At 36.7% G+C, this 19,538-nt stretch overlaps 2 protein-coding genes and 1 long non-coding RNA gene across 13 annotated transcripts in view; 2 read left to right on the plus strand and 1 right to left on the minus strand.

The window, feature by feature from the left end:
- LOC108761337 (longitudinals lacking protein) overlaps positions 1 to 19,538 on the plus strand; it is a 236,588-nt gene that overhangs the window by 111,350 nt on the left and 105,700 nt on the right. The window contains exon 7 of one of the 11 annotated variants that reach the window (XM_018507807.1): positions 7,332 to 7,726. The exons of the other annotated variants lie outside the window; for them this stretch is intronic. Coding sequence (XP_018363309.1) covers positions 7,332 to 7,678 — 347 coding nt within the window. The 3' untranslated portion in view covers positions 7,679 to 7,726. Of the gene's footprint in view, positions 1 to 7,331; positions 7,727 to 19,538 lie in introns of those variants that run through there. 11 annotated transcript variants of the gene reach the window in all.
- LOC108761347 (zinc finger protein 771-like) lies at positions 852 to 3,004 on the plus strand. The gene is made up of 2 exons (XM_018507817.1): positions 852 to 942; positions 1,637 to 3,004. Exons 1-2 carry the CDS (start codon positions 876 to 878, stop codon positions 2,029 to 2,031), a joined length of 462 nt encoding a protein of 153 aa, XP_018363319.1. The 5' UTR covers positions 852 to 875; the 3' UTR covers positions 2,032 to 3,004.
- LOC108761349 (uncharacterized) lies at positions 3,682 to 18,417 on the minus strand. The gene is made up of 3 exons (XR_001940117.1): positions 18,083 to 18,417; positions 5,351 to 5,359; positions 3,682 to 3,692 (listed from the first exon to the last, which is right to left on the minus strand). It is a non-coding gene; the product is annotated as an uncharacterized LOC108761349 (long non-coding RNA).

Below are 19,538 nucleotides of genomic sequence, written 5' to 3' on the forward strand. Positions count from 1 at the left end.
AAAGCTTTTCTTTCTCGCGCGCACTCGAGCATGTCCTTCAGCATCTTCGTCTCCGTGTTTCAGGGCTCCACGTGGTGTCGCCGTTCGGACCGAACATGATCTGCAAGTATCAACCGGGAACGGACAGCAAGCTCAATTCTGAGACCTGTAGGAAAACGAGGATACGTACGCGCAAGGTCAGCACCGACAACATGAAGCCGTTCCAGTGCCAAAAATGCGGTCGTGGTTTCACCTTGAAGAGGAACAAGGACCGCCACGTAAACTACGAGTGCGGACACGAGCCGAGGTTTCAGTGCCCCTATTGCGGACTCCGCAGCAAGCAAACGTCGCCAGTTTATGCCCACATCAGAAAGAAACATCCGGAAGAGGAAGTCTTTATCTTCGATATGAAGCTCTGAGCACGACAAGAAGATCGCGAGTGTCTCTAATTCCATACCTGAGCTACTGGAGTGAATTTCGTCTTTCCATTGGACTCGGCTATCTATCGCGATCTTCACACATCATTACGAAGACAGATGTTTCTCAATCTCGCTTGTTACTGCCATATTTATCTTTTCCGTAAAAGAAATTGATCGTAATTTTACATATTGATATTTCATTTCGGAACTATCAATTTAATTAATCAGATATACCTATTATTTAATTCAGTAGCAAAATTTATGTTGTGAAAGAAATATTGATAAAAAGGTTATGATTTAACGAGAAATGTAATCTTAGAATGACATTCTACGTTCTACATGAAAATATTATTAAAGTCATTAGATATTTGTTAAATATTGTTAACGTAAATTTTTTTTATTTAAGTCAATTAGGATTTGAATTTTTCTTAATTATGAAAATTTCTAATTCTGACTAAAAAAGAAAGATGTTCGCGAATGGCTGGTATCACGCGTGTTGAGAAATTGCTCTACATCACAGAGACTTTGCCAAGCGACGACCAAAGTCAATCACTGAAGAAGATTCTAACCTTGAGATAGTTGACGCCATACTTTATGATCCGAAAAAATTGTTGCTTCTACTTTATAAGAGGATAATAATTCGCTTGTACGTTGTTTTGTAAAATAAAGTTTTATCGCAGATTTATGTCTACCGCTGAAATGCATAGATTTTAATAAAGCGGCTAGACATTAATGCCATTCTTGTTCACGTACCTTTTTCAAGTATACGACCTGCTATTAGCAGCACGGATCTCTCATCACCCGAAGACTGCACAATCCGACGTTTCGATTTTTCTAATAGATTTCTAGATTTACGTAGATTCTCGTAAACAATAAGAATCACACGTAGCGATTTTATATTCCAACTTTAGACAGCATTTTCGTAAAATAACACACGTGCTTCTGCGTCACCGTAGCCCGCGCGACGGAAGCGTTGCTGAATATAGGTTCGTCACGAAGATGCCCCGCAATTTTCAAAGGTATTTTCTTTATTATTTCCTTCTTTCGTCATTATTTCTTTTGCAATTATTTCATCTATTAAATTATTCTTCCCATTACAAAGCATGAATACTATTCCGGGAAACTTTCCAATGCTCCTACATTGAAGACTCCGACTTTCCCTCGAATCTTTCCGCCATTCGTCTCTCAAACGCGGTGAGTTGTTACATCTTATTAACCGACCGACTTTGAAGTTTCAGGTTTTTACGCGACGACCCCGCAGCTGGATCTGAACTTCGTGTTGCAATCCTGCAAGGGCTTCGAGACCGATAGCAGCAATAGGGATTTTGGCCCGGACTGCTCGTCCATGTCGAGGACGAATTACTTCTCTCATGGTCGCGTGAGAAATACCTATCATTCGAAGGTCACGTTCAGCGACACCAAACCTTTCGGTTGTCCCAAGTGCGGCCGCTGCTTCACTGTCAAGGGCAATATGACCAGGCATTACAAGTACGAGTGCGGTCAGGCGCCGCGCTTCCAGTGCCCCTATTGCGAGTTCCGCAGCAAGCAGACGTCCAACGTGATGTCTCACATTAGGACCAGGCATCCCGGTCAGAAGGTCTACGTAGTGCACCTCAAATACGAGGACAAATAAAGGAAAAGGACGACCGTAGACATTGCAATCTCGTGTGACGACAGTGACAGTTTCTCGATTTGAAACGAGCAGGGAACCGCACTCGTGTGAAGAGAACGAATCGTATGGGAAATTTGAAAAATTTTTACCGAACAACAACACAGGTCTTATATGATCATTACATTTCTCGCGCAATATCGTTCAAGCGTCTAGTACGATCGTGTGTCCAATCCGATGTATCGACATTCGTTGAAATAGACCGGACATGTAAATTATTTATTGCTCAGATTCTACGCGACAAGATGTCTCATGAACGTCCTTAGCTATTAAGAGTTTGACGAGCGCGGTGCGGTTCCTACGTCATTGATCGGATGATATTTAATCTGGATATCACGTAAATACCAATTACAATACCTAATGCAATAATCAAGGGCAAGAGCGCGGATGTTGGTTAACAATTGCTTAGTCGTATGAGATACGACTTCGTCGTGGGGGTCTGCTGTTGATGAAGCGCGAAACGGTGGCGAACCGTGTAAAATTTGTAGCGGCTGAAATAGTGGGATTCAGTATTATCGTCAGATATTCTCTCCGTCTTTACACATTACGAAATATTTCCATGCTTAGCAGTTAATGAACCGGCGCGCGGAACTTCTCAATGTGCTACGTGAAATTATGACGTTTCCGAAACGCTATCAGTCCAGCCTCGGCGATGTGAGTCATGTGAGGCTTTCGAAGTACGCGAGAAAAAGGTCTTCAGCGCAAAAGCACATTCCGAGTTTCGGTATTCGCGCGCTATCCAATAAGCAATCTTTCGATTATTAGGGGCTTTAAAAGAGTCGTATGTTTTTTAAAATGTAGATGTATACCTATAAAGATTCAGGTTGTGAGGTTGATGATGGGACACGAGGAAACATTTGCAGCATGTGCGTCTAAATGTACTAGGTATGATCAGACTAGGTATGAGCGCCGAGTCGCGACTGGTTCGTATTATTAGCGAAGAATTTGTTCGATTTTACAATTGACAAATCGGAATTGTTATAGACGACGAGCGACGTGCCGAACGAGATCACGGGTGCTCGTCATGAAGACTGAATTGTTACTAACGGGAGCAGAAAGTCTGAGAGAACAGGGTTTTAAGCGGTCGGAACAAACGTAGTTACCTTCTGTTTCATCACGATATAGAATCACGCGCTGCCGTTCTTACGTGAAGACGCATTTGTTCTAACATGAAGATGCATCGTACACAAGGAACACTAATAGCAATCGATAATATAGAATATATTTCACCTATCAACGTCGCGAAAGTAGATGGAAGTGTTGCTCTTCATGTATCGCGGAAACACCAGTTTGTCACACGTTCGGTTCTTTCGCGATTTCATTATCGCGGCACGTGCCTGCTTTCGTTTTTTGCAATCGTATCGCATCCGCGCGGATGGAAGGGTCTCTTAAAGACACGAAACACGTTAGTGACCGACTGTTTTTGTTGCTGTGATATAATTATTCGTGTAGTGATATAAGTGTATTTGACTAACTACATACGCGACGAAGCTACGTTAATCACGTTATCCGCTGTCGCGCGTAGAAACGAGTGTTTGTTCCGTTATCATACGTAAGATAAGGTGGTACAATTTCGAACATGGTATCATTTTGAATGAAATAAAATTTTAATCTAATTTTTGAAGCTCAAGTTTGATTTTTTTTTCTGTTTGGTACTTTTCAATACCCTCCAAAGATTAGAATTATTAAACTGGAACCTCGAAAATTGGATTGTTTTAAACAATATTAAAGTATCATATTAGACTGCGATGTGAATACACAACGATTAAGAAGCAAAGCGGGCACAAGCTTGGCTCTCTAAATTAATTACAGATTTTAAGTTGTTTAATAATAAATATCATTATAAAGATGCCTGTGGGCATTAATATTGCCTGTCAATTTAATTTGTGATGCTACTACTCTACTTCTATTAGAATTACGTTTCGAGTCTAAAAATAAATTTGGCACGCAGTTTGAAGGATTAGATTTGTGGTATATAAATTCACACGGAGTTGTTTCGGTACTGAAGATCGAAGCTCGATCGTTTAGCCTTTGTTTCTTAATTGTTGTGGATTATTTTATTTCGTTCAAAGTTGTATCATGTTCGAAATTGAACCATTTTACCCTATATTTCATTTAATTTGTGATAATAACTATTCCAGCTTCGGTTTATGATTGCGTTTTCAAGTCCAACAGTAATTGGCGTATAGTTTTTATAGAACTGAAAAATGTATTTAAAATTTACGTAGAAATACTATTAGACATCAAGATCCAGCCTCGTATTTGGCGTTTCTCTGTTCACTTGTGTTATTCACTTAGCAGACTAGTTTAACTTGTTACTGTTTATATATTTAATTTTCGTTTTTATCTTCATATATTCCGTCTTCGGATTAAGTACTTTAGGATGTCGAGCAAGTTTTCGCGAACAAGGGATCTCGTCTGCACGGGGTATTTTGATGGACGCAAAACAATCCTCGGGTTGTAAGCCCCGTGTTCGAGCTTCGTACGACGTACGTCAAGATACCCTAGGATTCCTGGCCGATTAGAAACGCAACATGTTTTTACCGTCGGTATATCAATAGCGAGTTTCCCGCGGTACGTTTTATGATCGTATATCGTCGCTGTGGAAATGTAATATAAAAATAAATTGATGTTCGGACACCCTAATGTGCCAAATGTGCTTCAGTATTTTTCCCCCTGATGTCCCGAACCCTTTCAGACTCCCCTTTACGAATCGGGCATGTTACTTCAATTAAAACGTTCCGGGACATAGGACCTCATCCGACGAACCTGTTATAGCTGCACGGTAGACGATCTACACGCGTGTGGTGTTTGTTTGCGGCCGAAACTAACGATGCCTATCCTTACCTTTCGTAACTGCGAGGAATGTACTTGACATCAAGTTTTCTATCAACGTATCCGATTATTCCACCCACGTGCCACGAGACTAATATCATTGGGCAGTAATTTACGTAATCTTTTTATCTGCATTTATGTGCTTTGCGTCAATGATCCTTGCACTTTAATATCTAACGAGCCATTCTTCACCAGGGCCAATGACAAGTATTTCCAACTTGACTTTCTCATCAATCACGGATAGGCTGTCTTATTTACCTATCTTTCAGTTTTTCAAAGGAAAAAATTGTTGTTCGTTAAATGATAAACATGTAGATAAAACTTGTCGATGTGCCCGATGTCAGAAGCTACCACGCATAGCAATCCGGGCCAAGTCTCACAATTCGGTTTTTGCTTTCAGATCTTCTCATGATGGACTGCTTCATGAACTTCGCAGGTCCCGAGGAACGTTTGCCCCCTCAGTCACAGAAGGCTCTCTACTATTGTCCTAAGTGCCTGCACGGTTTCACCCTGAAGAGTAATCGCAATCGTCACTTCAGATACGAATGCGGCCACGAGCCCAGGTTCAAGTGTCCTTACTGCGAGTTGCGCAGCAAGCAGACATCGCAGATCTATAGTCACATCAGAAAAAAGCATCCTTCCGAAAGAGTCTGGGTCGTCGATCTCAAATCCTAACGAAACGTGCAAACATCGCGTGGATCCTCCGTCTTGACCATGAGAGCAGTGTTGTGTATTATAATGATTTCAAACATAATAAATGTTACCTACACATTACTTCCCGTCTTGACGATTCTGATGGTGCTCTTATCTTTCACTCGTCGCTAATTGCGTGCTCATCTTTTCAAAGTTCCACTTTCAGAGACAGATTGCCAACGTTACGAGAACGTCTGCTTATATTAACTACGTTATCAGGTACGAATATATAATGTGCGAGGTAATAGAAATTCCTAATAAAAATTCGCCCAACTCGAGCTTCTATGAGAAACTCGATGTTTGTCTTTATAATATTTCGTATATAACTTATGTCAAATGCGTCACACGACATCGTAAAAGTTCATGATGATCTACATATCGACTAATGATGCTAGATTAAAACTGGGTGATATCATTTATAATTTATGTATTATATTTACGCACGATATTATCTTTTGTTAGTACAAGCCGTCATTACATTACACACATATTTTAATGACATACGAGAGAGAGAGATGAAATCGTAAAATTCACTTTAATCCAGGTATCGATGTTTCTTTTGTATCAAAAAGCAATAAAAGGATTGGTAGATAATAGTAATATATTATTGGAAAGAAATAGTTGACTGCGTGACGATTCCAAGAAGAAATAAAAATTTTCATTAAAATATGTATGTACTCCATTTTAGAACATTTTTTTGCATATCAGCTTTCAGTATAGTCTCAATTCGACCAGTTGAAACGCATTATAAATACACATTGCACCAGACACTCGCTTTTTAATTAAAACAGACGTCGCACATATGTGCTCAATAACAATACAATGATCTTTCCCTGAACTGTCGATAGTTCGTCAATGATTATCTGCGATTATTGGTCTCTTTCTAATCGTTCCATCGTTTGCTTTCAGTTCTTCTGTACGGAAGTTACGGGATCGGTCTATATGACTCAACGAAGCCCGACCCAAATCAGAGCATCATGGTGTCGCCAATTCGACGACGAGGAAGTGGCCGCCGTAATCACGTGTGCCCGAAGTGCGGTAATGGTTACACCGTGATCAAGAGTCTCAGGCGACACTTGCGCTATGAGTGTGGTCTGACCCCGAGGTTCAAGTGCCCTTATTGCGGCACTCGCAGCAAGCAACGCGGCCACGTGAGCCAACATATACGCAGGAAGCACTCCGGTCAGCGCATCTATATCATCGACTCGCCCTGATGAGGCTTCACCCAGTATACTCTCTAACGAAACGTTCCTCTTCCTTTGGCGACACACGTTAGCAACGTCGACGTATAGTCTGACAATCTTGTTTTATTATTCTTGGTTTTATCTCTTTCGACATATTCGATCTATCGACACTCTTATTGGTGAACCGATATTACATGTAATTGTAATTGTCGTTTTGTTAACTGTGCTTAATGGAATAAAGCATTTCCACGACATTCTACTGGTTTTCGAGAAAGTCGTTTCATTTCCATTCACTTTATATATCAAACGCTTGCATTGATAGCTCCTCGGAACAATCTGGACGCATTTCGTGGTTTGTTGACGAACAAGCCAAACAGGTAAACGGAGATCTTGAGCGCTTGAACTCCTCGGGGTCAGGTGACGGGAATAATTCGCGGTAACACTCGCAAGCGTCTTCATGATCTTCTCATTTTTATCTCTTTCTCCTTCACGCTCGGAACCAGCGTATCTTGATCATCTAGCTAACTCCGCGTCCTGTCGATTTTTTTTTAGACGCGAAGATGATCAAGCTGGAGACCATGTGTCTGCAGAGTATGTGCGAGGTGGTGATGGAGGAGTCCCAAAACTTTAGCTACGAGGAAGAGAAGCCACTCAACTCAACGAGGAGGCGTCGCGGCGGACACGTGCAGGGCGACATCGAGAGGCACACGTGCTCGCGATGTTCGAAGAGCTATATACATGCGTGGCATCTGAAGAGACACACGAAATTCGAATGCGGCCAGGAGCCGAGAGTCCAGTGCCCTTACTGCTCCGCCAAGATGAAGCAACGCGGTCACGTTTACAGGCACATCCGCCAATGTCACCGAGGAGAAAACGTTTTCGTGATCGATCTTAACTGAGAACTCACGAAGGCGAGAATGATGAATTTCAGTTCACGGCCATCCAGCAACAGAGTTTTGAATCTTCAATATTGGCGTTGATTCGTCAATCCTCACATTTACTGAGCAATAATTTTGCCAATTCGCGTAATCGTTTCGAAACATGTTTTATATTCTGACTTTTTAAAATTCTTTTTGTTATAAATTGTATAATACTTGTATTATTTATCTATTTTTAATGCATCTGTTGAAACGAAAGCTTTTTCGTAAGTTGCGTGATTTCGAATAGTTCGTGTTGCTTTCAAATATGTATAGGGTAATGAAGAAATCTCATCCTTGGGACTTGTCAATAATATGAAACTAAATTCAAACTAGACATTTATATATTCATTTCAGTTTTTATCTCAACGTTTTTTACTCGATTTTTATTTCTTGACTGGATTATTTTATTTGGGCTTAACATGATACTCGTCGTCAGACGACGAATTATTTATTTAATTTATTATTTGACGATTACATCATATCATCTTGTTGGATGTGAGTAAAGCATATTGACCAAAATTATCATGTCGAGAAAAAGAAATATTTATTTAATAATTTGAGATATCAAAGTCTGCTTTGATTTGGCCTCTCGTTGTCACTTTTACAGTGTTTAGTTTATCACCGTTATATTTTATTATACTGATACGTTATTTTAAAATTTTAGTTGAGTACATATTAATTTAAACCGATGAAGACTCTGTGATAGTCAAAATGTATTGATTAAACCTAAAAATATATTATATTTTCGAACATTTTACTTGCTCGATCATTGAGTGTTTTTAATTATATTATTATTATTGTGCAATTGAATGTATCTGAAATAGGGAAATGGAGGATTCGTATCTGCCGCAATACAATTATTATAGTACGGATACTGATGTATCTAGTCATCATGATGATTAAAATTTAGATATGATAGAGGAAAGATGAACAACAGAAAAACGAAAAAAACTTATTTTAACTGTATTATCTCTTGTATCTTGTCTCATTATCTTAAAAAAACGAATAAAATACGATATTTTTTTACTTAATCGAAATAAAGTCATTTCCTTGGTAGATTATTGATCATTGTCCGTATTATAAACTATACATATTATAAACAATCGAATAAAGCAAGTTCGTTTTGTTATTTTCTTAAGAATGTTTGATTATTGTCGATTTAGATGCTTCTCGATATTTTTAATAACATTATTTGGATTGTTATTATGACTAATGTGCATTCTATTCTTTAGGTCCTTCAAACTTTTCCAATGTGAACAATTAGATTTCGAATAGAGATGAGAGGGTCGATAGAATTAGCAACCTGGTTTTTGCAACGAGACTTCGTCGTCCATTTAATAATATTACATAAAGCATTTTGGTAATTTGAGCGATTCCATTTTCATATGACGTGCGTTTGTGGGTTGTACACCAAAGAGGCTCATATTATCATGGCGCGATGAGTTTAATATATATGATTTATAAGATTTACGGAAAATTTTCAATTTACATATATATATATATATAATACACACAGAAGCCTAATAGAGGATAAAAGAAGATAAATGATCTAATATTTTTATTATATATTTTAATGTTTATGCATTTACTAAAATTATGAATTAATGATTAGTTTAAATAAATATTTATATAATTCAATCATGTTATTATCTTTTCCATCAAATATAGATTTATGGTTTTTTTTCATGAGTAATTACGGAGAGAGGTTAATTAAGTATTCTGTTAATCAATTTTAATAAAAATTTGATGAAATTTGTAATAATAAATTCTGTAAGATGAAACAAGCAAAAAATATCTTAAAAATTATAAAACGAATTGCTTTTATTATTGAGAAAATTTATAAACCTAAATTCATTGAAAATAAATAAATTTATATTAATAAAATTAATTAGTTATTAAATTTATATGTTATAAATTTTTCTTTCTAAAATTTTCTCCAAAATATGTTTGAAATAACTGAATATTTTAATTCTGATGCAGTTTCCAGAAAGAGAGATTGAACAAAATTTTTAATAAAATTGATTCTCAAAGTGAAATATTTTAATGATTTAAGAATCTGGTTTTTCAGGTACCTGAAAATTGAAGACTGGGCTTTCCTCAAATTGGAGTTACATATTCAAATGTGAATGTTCAAAATCTAAGCAATCATTTTTATGATTTTACCAATTGAAAATTCCGTGGCACAATATTATATCCTGCCTACAAAAATTACCTCGCCTATCATTTGTCTCAGATTTAATCGCATTTATGATTTATTTGTAGATTCAAATAACAGCGCAAGTAATAAAATGAGAAACACATTTTTCTTTCTCTTTCTCTCTCTACTTTAATTATTACTTAATACTTTCATAAACGCAGCCACTGCATCTTTTTCTATAACTAACGCCCCCCGTTTTCTTCTTCCTCTCGCTTGCAGAGCCATCAATACCGCGCATGATTCTGCCCAGGAACATGCAGCAACGGATCTATTTGCCGATGATGTCAATTAAGGATCTAACACTCTGGATGGGCAAGCAGAGAGGGGATATTACATTCCCCTATCGTTGTGAGAGATGTGGCAAAGGTTACCAGCATCGCGGCACCTTACTAAGGCACACGCGACATGAGTGTGGCAAGGAACCGCAATTCAAGTGTCCGTATTGCCCCCATAGGACGAAACAACGCGGAAATCTTTATCAGCATATCCGCACCAATCATCCTGGGAAGAGTGTTTTCTCCAGCAGCATCTAGTACTCGTAAATGTCGCGTGCTTACATTACCACTTCCGCAGTCTTCCTGACTGATTTCTATTTTTTACCTGGCAACACTTGTATACGCGCAAATTACCGTAACTGGAGAAGGCAGTTGCAGTTACCATTGAGATTTAATTATATTGCGGATATTGCGTAAATTAACTTGTAATATGTAATGACTGTGTAAATTGCGATTACACATAATTGCTTTTTAAATTAACGTACTCGCTAATTAGTAATAAGAATGTTCGATCTCTGGGTCGATTAGTTAAAACTGATTTTTGCAAAAAAATTTATGCGCAATTTCTTCACCTCTAGATAACTTTATCTCCCAGAATACAATGGAGATGTCTCCTGGATAAGATTACCCGCAACTTATCTGGAAGTGAAGAAATTGGGCGTTAAAGATTTTTGCAAAAAAGTTTAAAAATAGTTCCTTTTTCTTTAGAAGAATCGATTTTTCACGTCAAAGATTGATTTGAAAATAGCCCTTTTCACTTGGAAAATCATCTTTTTTTTAAGAGAAAATCGGAACATTTGTAAATACTAATTGTTTTTTCGTTGATGATATTTTTTTGGGATTTTTTAATTATCTATATTAATATTTATATTAATAATCGTAAGCGTAAAATCATGCATCCAAGTGGATGCATTAATAGTGTGATATCTCTTTCTCCTCCCTCCCCCTCCCCCTCTCTCTTTTTAAAAAAGATAATTTTATATTAAATCACATATTTCGAAACAAAATTTTATCCTGAATTTGAGACTTTAATAGGTTTGTTTGCGTTGCTTACTATGAATAAAAATTTTTGCTTAAAATAAGATAAATATGTTTGGGCTTTGAAGAGAGAGAAAACGAAGATAAATGCAAAAAATGCAAGCAATGCGAATAGACCTGGGTATCAATCATATAACTTTATCTCTAGAGCGGAAATGTGAAAAGTGAAAACTTTTATGAATGTATGTATGAACATATACAGTACACACATACATACAATAAATTTTCACGTTTCCGCCCTAGGGAAAAAGTTACATGATCGATACCCTGATGAATGAAATCCATCCCGTCTTCATCTTCCTTTCTTTATTATACATTATACTTAATGTTATTATTCTCGAATTTGTAAACTTGCCAAATTTTAAAATAAATGAATTAGATCATTTTTTTCACGTACATATATGAATAATCCTGCCTGATTCCAATCACCGTATTAGAGAGACGTGCCCAGTGAGTATGCAACACGTGTGTAGCACGTAAGCGATTAAAGTCAGAGACGATTGAAAACAAGATTCATTGAATCATATTTGGACGTACTACAAATGCGATAAAATTGCAACTTGTTGGCAGGATGTTGGCAGGATCTTCATTAAAACTGTGTTCCTTTATATCTATTAACATATCTTGTATGATTTTTTGTTTCTGTTTTTTTTTTTAGTTGAAGATTTCTAAATACAAATATACATATATACTTTTCGGGCAGCGAAATAATATTTGCACTCGGCCGGCCATCTTTTTTTTATCTTTGATTCTAACATGAAGCGATAATTGTTTATTTATAAAAACATACTTTACAGCGTTTGTTAAAAACTATTATCAACTTTTTATTAATAATGTTTTTTACAAGACGAAGTGCTTAATTAGTGTTAATTAAGATTAATGTAAAAATGTTACATATTAAATTTATCTTCTTGTGTCAATTATTATTCGTAGGACTGTTTCTTATAGATATGCATAAATTTGAAAAAAAAATTAATTATAAGATACTAGATTCAATATAGATAAAGGCGCTGCAGTATCCTGTGTGCTCATCTTTATGACCAAATTTTTGAAAGTCGAGTTGGACTCAACCTGCCATTAAAATTTATTCACCTCGAAATCTCCGTGACCACTTACTAACCGCAGCATTTTATCTTCTTTCAGGGATGATAGTATGGCAAGGTATTCCTCAGCATCACCAGGATCAGATGACTAGTCAAGGCAAAATTCCGTACAATTTTAATTGCGCGGAATTTGACCCGAAGACTTCCGAGTTAAAATTTCCCAGTTATCTCGACAAGAAACCAGGTTTATTCGAGTGTCCAAACTGTGGCAAATATTATCGCTGGCTGAGAAATATGAGGAGTCATCTGAAGATCGAATGTGGCAAGGATCCAAAGGAGTGTTGCCCTTATTGTTCGCATCGCACCAAATACAAGAGCAGTTTGCATAAACACATACAGAGAATGCATCCAGAGACTGTATCTAGAGAATAATTTTGTATATATAATTTTACAAAACTTGACTTTTTGTTTTTATATTTTGGTAAATATTGAAAACAGTGAGCGGTAATGACTTCGACCTTGACATATATTGTCAAGGTTATGACCCTAAGTGTTCAATATTTACTTTTTTTTTATTATTCATCGTTGTTACAATCAATCTTTGCAGATACATATATTTAATGAAGCAGAAATAATGAAAATTATTTATTGTTATATATCAGGATCTCTGTAAATTATTATTTATTAAATAAACCTGTTATGCATGAAGTTGTTTAACAAGCATCGACTAGAATATTATTTATAATAAATTATAATTATTATAAATTTAATTAACCGAAATGAAAATGATATTAAATCGTTCGATAGAGTTTGTCAAGTGTTCTTTGTATTTTATTTAATGTCCCTGCAAATTTTTGTAAATTATGATCTATTGCGGAATTATCTTGTAGTTAACCGATATTTGACGATATTTTCAGGATCGATTCATTATAAGTGTTACAAATAATAACGATTTTATAGTTGGTTGAAGAATCTGAGGAAACATATGAGTACCGAATGCGATTTATTATCAAGTTAATAATACTAATACAAATATGATATAAATCAAACTAAAAGAAGAATATGATGCCATCGAGAAAAAGCATTTGCTCTTCATAATTAGAACCTGAGATTTTCTTTAACCGCTATATGCATGATATTTTTATTACAGTTATATATGGCATGGATCTACACTTGTATATTTTATTGAAAGAAATTTTGCCAAATAGATTTTATTTTTATGTTTAAACTTCTTTTTGAAGTATATAATTATTGTAAATATATATGCTTACAATCAGTCTATAATTTATCAGTTTAATGAGAAATTAAAGATTAAATTACATGATTAAAAACGCCAGGTCTAACAGATCCATGCGATCAGGGTTAAAATGATTTTATTTCAGTTTTCTGCCAAAAAAATGCCGTGTCTTGGTAAAATAAATTATTAATGCAACTTTGGAAGTTTAACTTATTTATTGCAAATTCATGTGAAAAGTTTTTGTTTGTCAGCAGAATCAATTCACGACATTGGTATCTTACGAAGATTCGCACAATTTCATCAATTACATTAAGTAATCAATTTAGTATATTAAACAAAAATTTATTTTAATTTTCATCCTATTAAATCCGCCTTCTCATGCTATTAAAATTGTGAGCTTCGCACACAATTTTATCGCGACATATCTGCTAAATATCTTCAAGCACATATATTTTAACATTTTCCACAAGCAAAAATATTGGAAAAAGAATTAAAATGGATTCATTCATGGACTAATTCATAGATCTTGTACGTATATTATTTTCAGCTGAAATATTTTCTTTTGTATTTAAGAAGAGTATAATGTACATACGATCCATGGATGTCTTAACATTTCGCGGAAAATCTAATTTTGAGAGGAAAAAGTCAAATGTAAATAAATTCATAACGATTATAATAGTAATATTTCTTGTGTGAAAGTGCTTCAGAGACATGTTTTTGCCATATGCTATTACTAATTGTGAGATTGCGTCTTCAAAGCACTCTGCGGATAGAAAGACACTCGCTGGAAAGCATCCTTGTTCGCATCATGGTGGAATTTCTCTGGTTATTCCGCGCGACTATAAAATGATTTCCTCACTGACTAACATTTCTGTTGCAGGTGTCAAGCACGCGTGCCAATGGTGCGGACGAAACTTCTCGTGGCCATCGAGTCTACGTCTACATCAGAAAATGGCGTGCGGTAAACCGCCGAATTTCTGCTGCACCATTTGCGATTACAAGTCGAACTTCAAAGGCAACCTGAAGAGACACCTGTTTTGCAAGCACAATATAGATTTGTATTGACACACGCGCGATTAGACGAGACTATGCGTTTTTTTTTTTTTTTTAAAGAGAATCCCTTCTTCAAAAGGAGAAAAAGGAAATTATGTCTGTAATAAAATGTATCTATTTTAACACGTCCTATGATAATCTTCCTTTTAATCCTTCAATTTTTTTCCAGCTGCAGTTGTAGTTGAACGAATTGGTTTCCTCGCGGATTACTTCTGTTTCAGGTCGTAGATATCGAAAAGTGTCGATACGAGAGTAAGAGGCCGAAGTAAGTATGTATGTACAAAAAACAATCGCACGTGTGTTAGTTTTCTTCCTTGAAATTGAAGAAGCGCTTTTCGAGACGATCGATCATGCACGGATTTTCATGAGATCAGACGTTTTCTCGCTCTCGTAACGTTCATTCGCACGACTTCGGACGACGAATCCGAAGAGTGAATTTTGCTCGCGACACTCGAAAAGCGCCGTATCGCTAGATGGATCATCCCGAGGACGTCTTCGAGGAGAATCCATTCCCGACTTGCTCAAGGCATGCGCTTCGATGTATAGAGACTATCTTGGTTGCGTTCAACGCTTGTTACCTCGTGACCGTTCAAGCCTCTAGGCCCTAAATGGGCTCTCACGGGTTCGCACCACCCCGTTAGCGGGGATGAGACCCGATCCTCTCGCGGTCTTCGCGCTCTAACAGACGCTTCTCTTTTCAGATGCACCCCTCTTTCCAATCGTGAGGCCGCGGCTGCACGTGTGTCCCCGCTGCGGCCAGATGTACTCGTGGGCATCAAACCTGCGGAAACACCTCAAGATGGGCTGCGGCATGGTCACCTTCGAGACGCACTTTTCCTGCCAATACTGCCCCTACAGATCGAGGATCGAGGCGAGCTTCCTCAAGCACCTGCTCTCGGTGCACAACATCAAGTAGACGTCGCACTACGGCGACATTCCCGGTATCTCGCCGACTGACGTCTTCGATTCTTCCGTAATCGCGACGTATCCGCGAGGAATTCGTTCGAGGTTTTTCTCGCGATCAGAACGAACGAGAAACTCATCAATCTCGATGGTTCTTTCGTAGGAAGAAAAGAGCCTCGCCACGGTCTCCTTGAATCAAATAATCTGGTAGTCGGATAATATCATACGCTCTGCAGAACTGTCCTCCCGTATAGCTTCCCATGCTATGTTCTTATCTGATAAGAAGCTCGCGTATTCGAGCAAAAATTGGTGCGTTGCTTTCCGACGAGGAACTAAAATATTTGCTCGAATGATGACAGAAGCAGCGAGTATGCACAACGTTTATGTCCGATTGCTTTGAAGTTTATCGGAGCGTCGACTCTCGAAAACGTAAGACGTCGTATGTAGTTGTAATATGACACGTCATATCAATGATCTGTATAGGGTCTAACAATAAGTGTCGTACTATAGACTCTGTGTGATGTCGGCATTGACGTTCGAGACTCCGCGAGAGCGATACTCGTCTGTTTTAACTTATATATAAGTTGTGCTTGCGACGTTCGCCGATTTAACTCTCGGAGTTTTTATTTTATTTCAGATTATTTTAGGCCCTAACACGTGGAAGCTAGCTTCTTTCATTTGCAGAAATTGTTCAACGTGAGAAAAGTGACTTTGTAGATATTATCACATTTGAGTGAACAAAATCTAGTCTAAAGGCTGTTTCTTCCGTAAGATTTCAGAACTCAGAATAATGTGGATATTGTTTTTATATGTTTTAAGACAGAGTAGTACATCTTTTTAGGTACTTTGCTTAACATTAAGTAAAATGTGCAATTATAACTACAAACTATTAGAAATATGTTTCTGATTTTTATTGAAAAAGGATTCGAGTATATTCGCATCAAGAGTGATCGAAATGTTTGTCAATTCTTTCGAAAAATTTCGTTTGTTCAAAATTACTTGTATTAATTATATTCCAACTTGGGAATCGAATAATTTCCAACTATAACGAAAGATCTTCGTTATTTTTATAGGAATCTTCGTCATAAATGTTTTATCTTACCAAAGACTTTTCTACCTACACACAATTCTATTGGAAAAAGAAAAAAACGCTTTCTATTCACTATTGGTGCGATTAATAATATCCGAATATCATTATTCACAATTCGTAACTTCAATATCACGCGTATATATACGCGCGCGCGCGTGTGTGTATGTGTATGTGTGCAGAGTGGCAGGAAAGTCTGATTACTACCTAATGAGACATTAATGGTCATGTAACTATAAGTATAGCCGCCGGAAGATGTCGGAGGACGGCAACCATCGAAGACTACGTAATGATCTTAAAAGTCAAATCTGTAGGTCTAAGGATAAGCGATACTTAAACTTAAGAAGATGTCGATGGAGTCATTTTTTAACGCGATTAGTAATACGCTCTTGTACCGTCGATTATCGTGCATTATAGAGACTGCTCGAGTATAGTGCAATTTGACTGTAAATTACGCTAGCTCCAACTACACTTAGCCATGTGGCGTAGCGGATTTTAGACGACAGTTACTTACATTTATCGACGTACCGGCAATTAAACGTATCCAACAATCAGCCAGTAATTTTATTTACGATAATGTAACCGTGATTAGGGATAAGCATGCATCCGCGGCCCTCTTTTACAATAATATATACAGACTTCGATTAATATGAACATTGATTTTTCTTTTTAGGGCTTTATAACGCACGGTCATCCTGTTTTACAAACTGTTTTTACATCGTGCAACAATGAAACGAGAACGAAAGATATTATGTAGATCGTAGGTGAATTATTATCAGATACTCGAAACGCTGTATCGTCCCATTAATCACTTAAACGCATTAGTCATTTATCCAAATTCGAAACGCTAACTTCGACATTTCATAACATAGGAACGAAATAATACCTCGACGTAAAGACGTCTGAGCAGATTAAATGTAACGAAGCCTACACGGAAGCCTCGTAAACAGAAGAAGGTACAAGTTTAGGAAATTGCAGTAATTGCGTATCGAGAAATGCATGCTAACAAAATCGGGATTCACCTAATCACCCTAGTGATGGAATTTGTATCGATACTCGTTATAAAAATTTATTACCGCGAAGTTTCTTACTGTGTACGTGAATGATAACGTACATTCGGCAGATGATGATGTTATAGAGACGATAATAATATGAACCACCTGTCTACGAGACGCACCGCTAATGTACTTTATTCATTCGATAGATCAGTAGATCGATAGATCGGTGAAGCCACATGTCGCGTCGGCTGCGCTACGCAGCGATTAAGTGTTTGTGTAACAATGTTTCGCATTCGTTTGCTTTCTAAATAAATACCTGTGTACATATTCGCAGTCACGAGAAGATTCTTCGAACTGCATCCTTTCGTCTTTTCACACTTTACACATTTTATAAATTATTTTTCACGCGAAATCATAAAATGTCTTAATTTCAGAATCAAAATATAAATTGCATTAATTTTATCTCGAAAATTTTTTAAACTTTTATTTTTTTTTAAACTTTTATCAATTTTATATATATATATGTTCTTTAGAATGAGCGTATATATGAACCTCTTTCACACCGTTAAATCGGTTAGTACGCGTATCAAATTGGTGCGGATTAAATATTTGATACGTTATTTACATCGATCTATCTCAGAATGGACCAGGTTAGGTGACATGATGTCTACATTGCTTTTCAAGATATAAAAAACCTCTAATTCTAACTTTAACCTGAACTTAAAAGCAGTGGCGAATTTTAATTACGATTCAAAACGAAACAAGCGTTTACAGCACGCTAAGATTCTTTGATACCATTTGATATGCGTACCAGCTTAGTCTAATACTCGTGATTCAGAAGTATCAGATCAAAATAATCCGCCAGCGTTTATATCAAGCGTATCAAGTGATTTGGTACGGATATAGCATTTAATACGCGTGTCAAGTGCTCGGTGTAAACTAGGCTATAGATACATCTCTTTCATATTTTATCAATTATCTTAGAATTTTATTTTTCTCTGATTTCCTCATTAATTCGCTTATGATTGTAATCATTATCATACGAATTTATCGTAATCTGAACTTAATTTTATTCAACGATCTTAATTATCGTTAATTATTATGTAAATCATCATGAAGTAAAAAATTAAATTAACAAAAATTTTATCTATAACTTTAACTTTTTTTTATTGAATTGTCATAACTCTAATATTTTTCATTTTATTTTTCACCGTCTTATTTTATTCTCCTATTAATAAAAAAAAATGTGCGGATTGTCACGATATCTTTCCATTAATTACTTGCGGGTAATTTAACAGTTTAGAGTCATAATGGGTATTAAAATGAACAGAGACGACGCAGTAATTCCAATTTTTTTAATCCATAGGTATAAAATTTATTATGAAAATGTCTTTGAATTCATCGCATGCTGCTTAGATGTAAATATTTTAAGTAAAGCAGATCGCGTCTGGGAACGCACAAGTGGATGCTCTTAACAACTCGGTTGCGTCAACGCATACATGACAAGCTGGCTTTTGTGTTTCAGGTCCGCTTGTTGTCTGGGTTGAAGATTATCAAGCATTCGATACGAACACGACCAATCGATCCAGCGATGATCATACCTACGTTGACCGCTTGCGATTCAGGCAAGTCGCTGGTAGGTTCAAGTGTTCCAAGTGCGCAAAGTCATATCGATGGAAACATCATCTTGTGGAGCACATTAAAGCTTCTTGCGGCCAGGAGAAGGCGGAATGCTGCCCCTACTGCAGTTACAAGAGCAATCGCAAGTGGAATCTGAAATCGCACATGAAGAGGATTCATGCGAGAGTATAAGAGGCAGATGGCAAAATCATATTATCGATTATATTATTGATTGACTATGTTTCACAATACGTGTCTTCGCTTTGATGATCTTCAATAAAATAGTTGTTTATGTCACTCAGATCTGAGAGATTGTTGCTTATAACCTGGAATTAGTTCAAATCATCGTTCGTATTCTTAACGTTGTCCTGAAGTCACATCCTTGAAA

Source organism: Trachymyrmex cornetzi, unplaced genomic scaffold (assembly GCF_001594075.2).
Source record: "Trachymyrmex cornetzi isolate Tcor2-1 unplaced genomic scaffold, Tcor1.1 scaffold248, whole genome shotgun sequence".
In the NCBI taxonomy this organism is placed as follows: Eukaryota; Metazoa; Arthropoda; class Insecta; order Hymenoptera; family Formicidae; genus Trachymyrmex; species Trachymyrmex cornetzi.

Excerpts from the sequence above, each read along its gene's own strand:
- LOC108761347 (XM_018507817.1), top strand. The coding sequence starts at position 876 with ATGGCTGGTATCACGCGTGTTGAGAAATTGCTCTACATCACAGAGACT. Across the intron at positions 943-1,636 it reads TTTGCCAAGCGACGACCAAA|GTTTTTACGCGACGACCCCG; the intron begins GTCAATCACTGA and ends TTGAAGTTTCAG.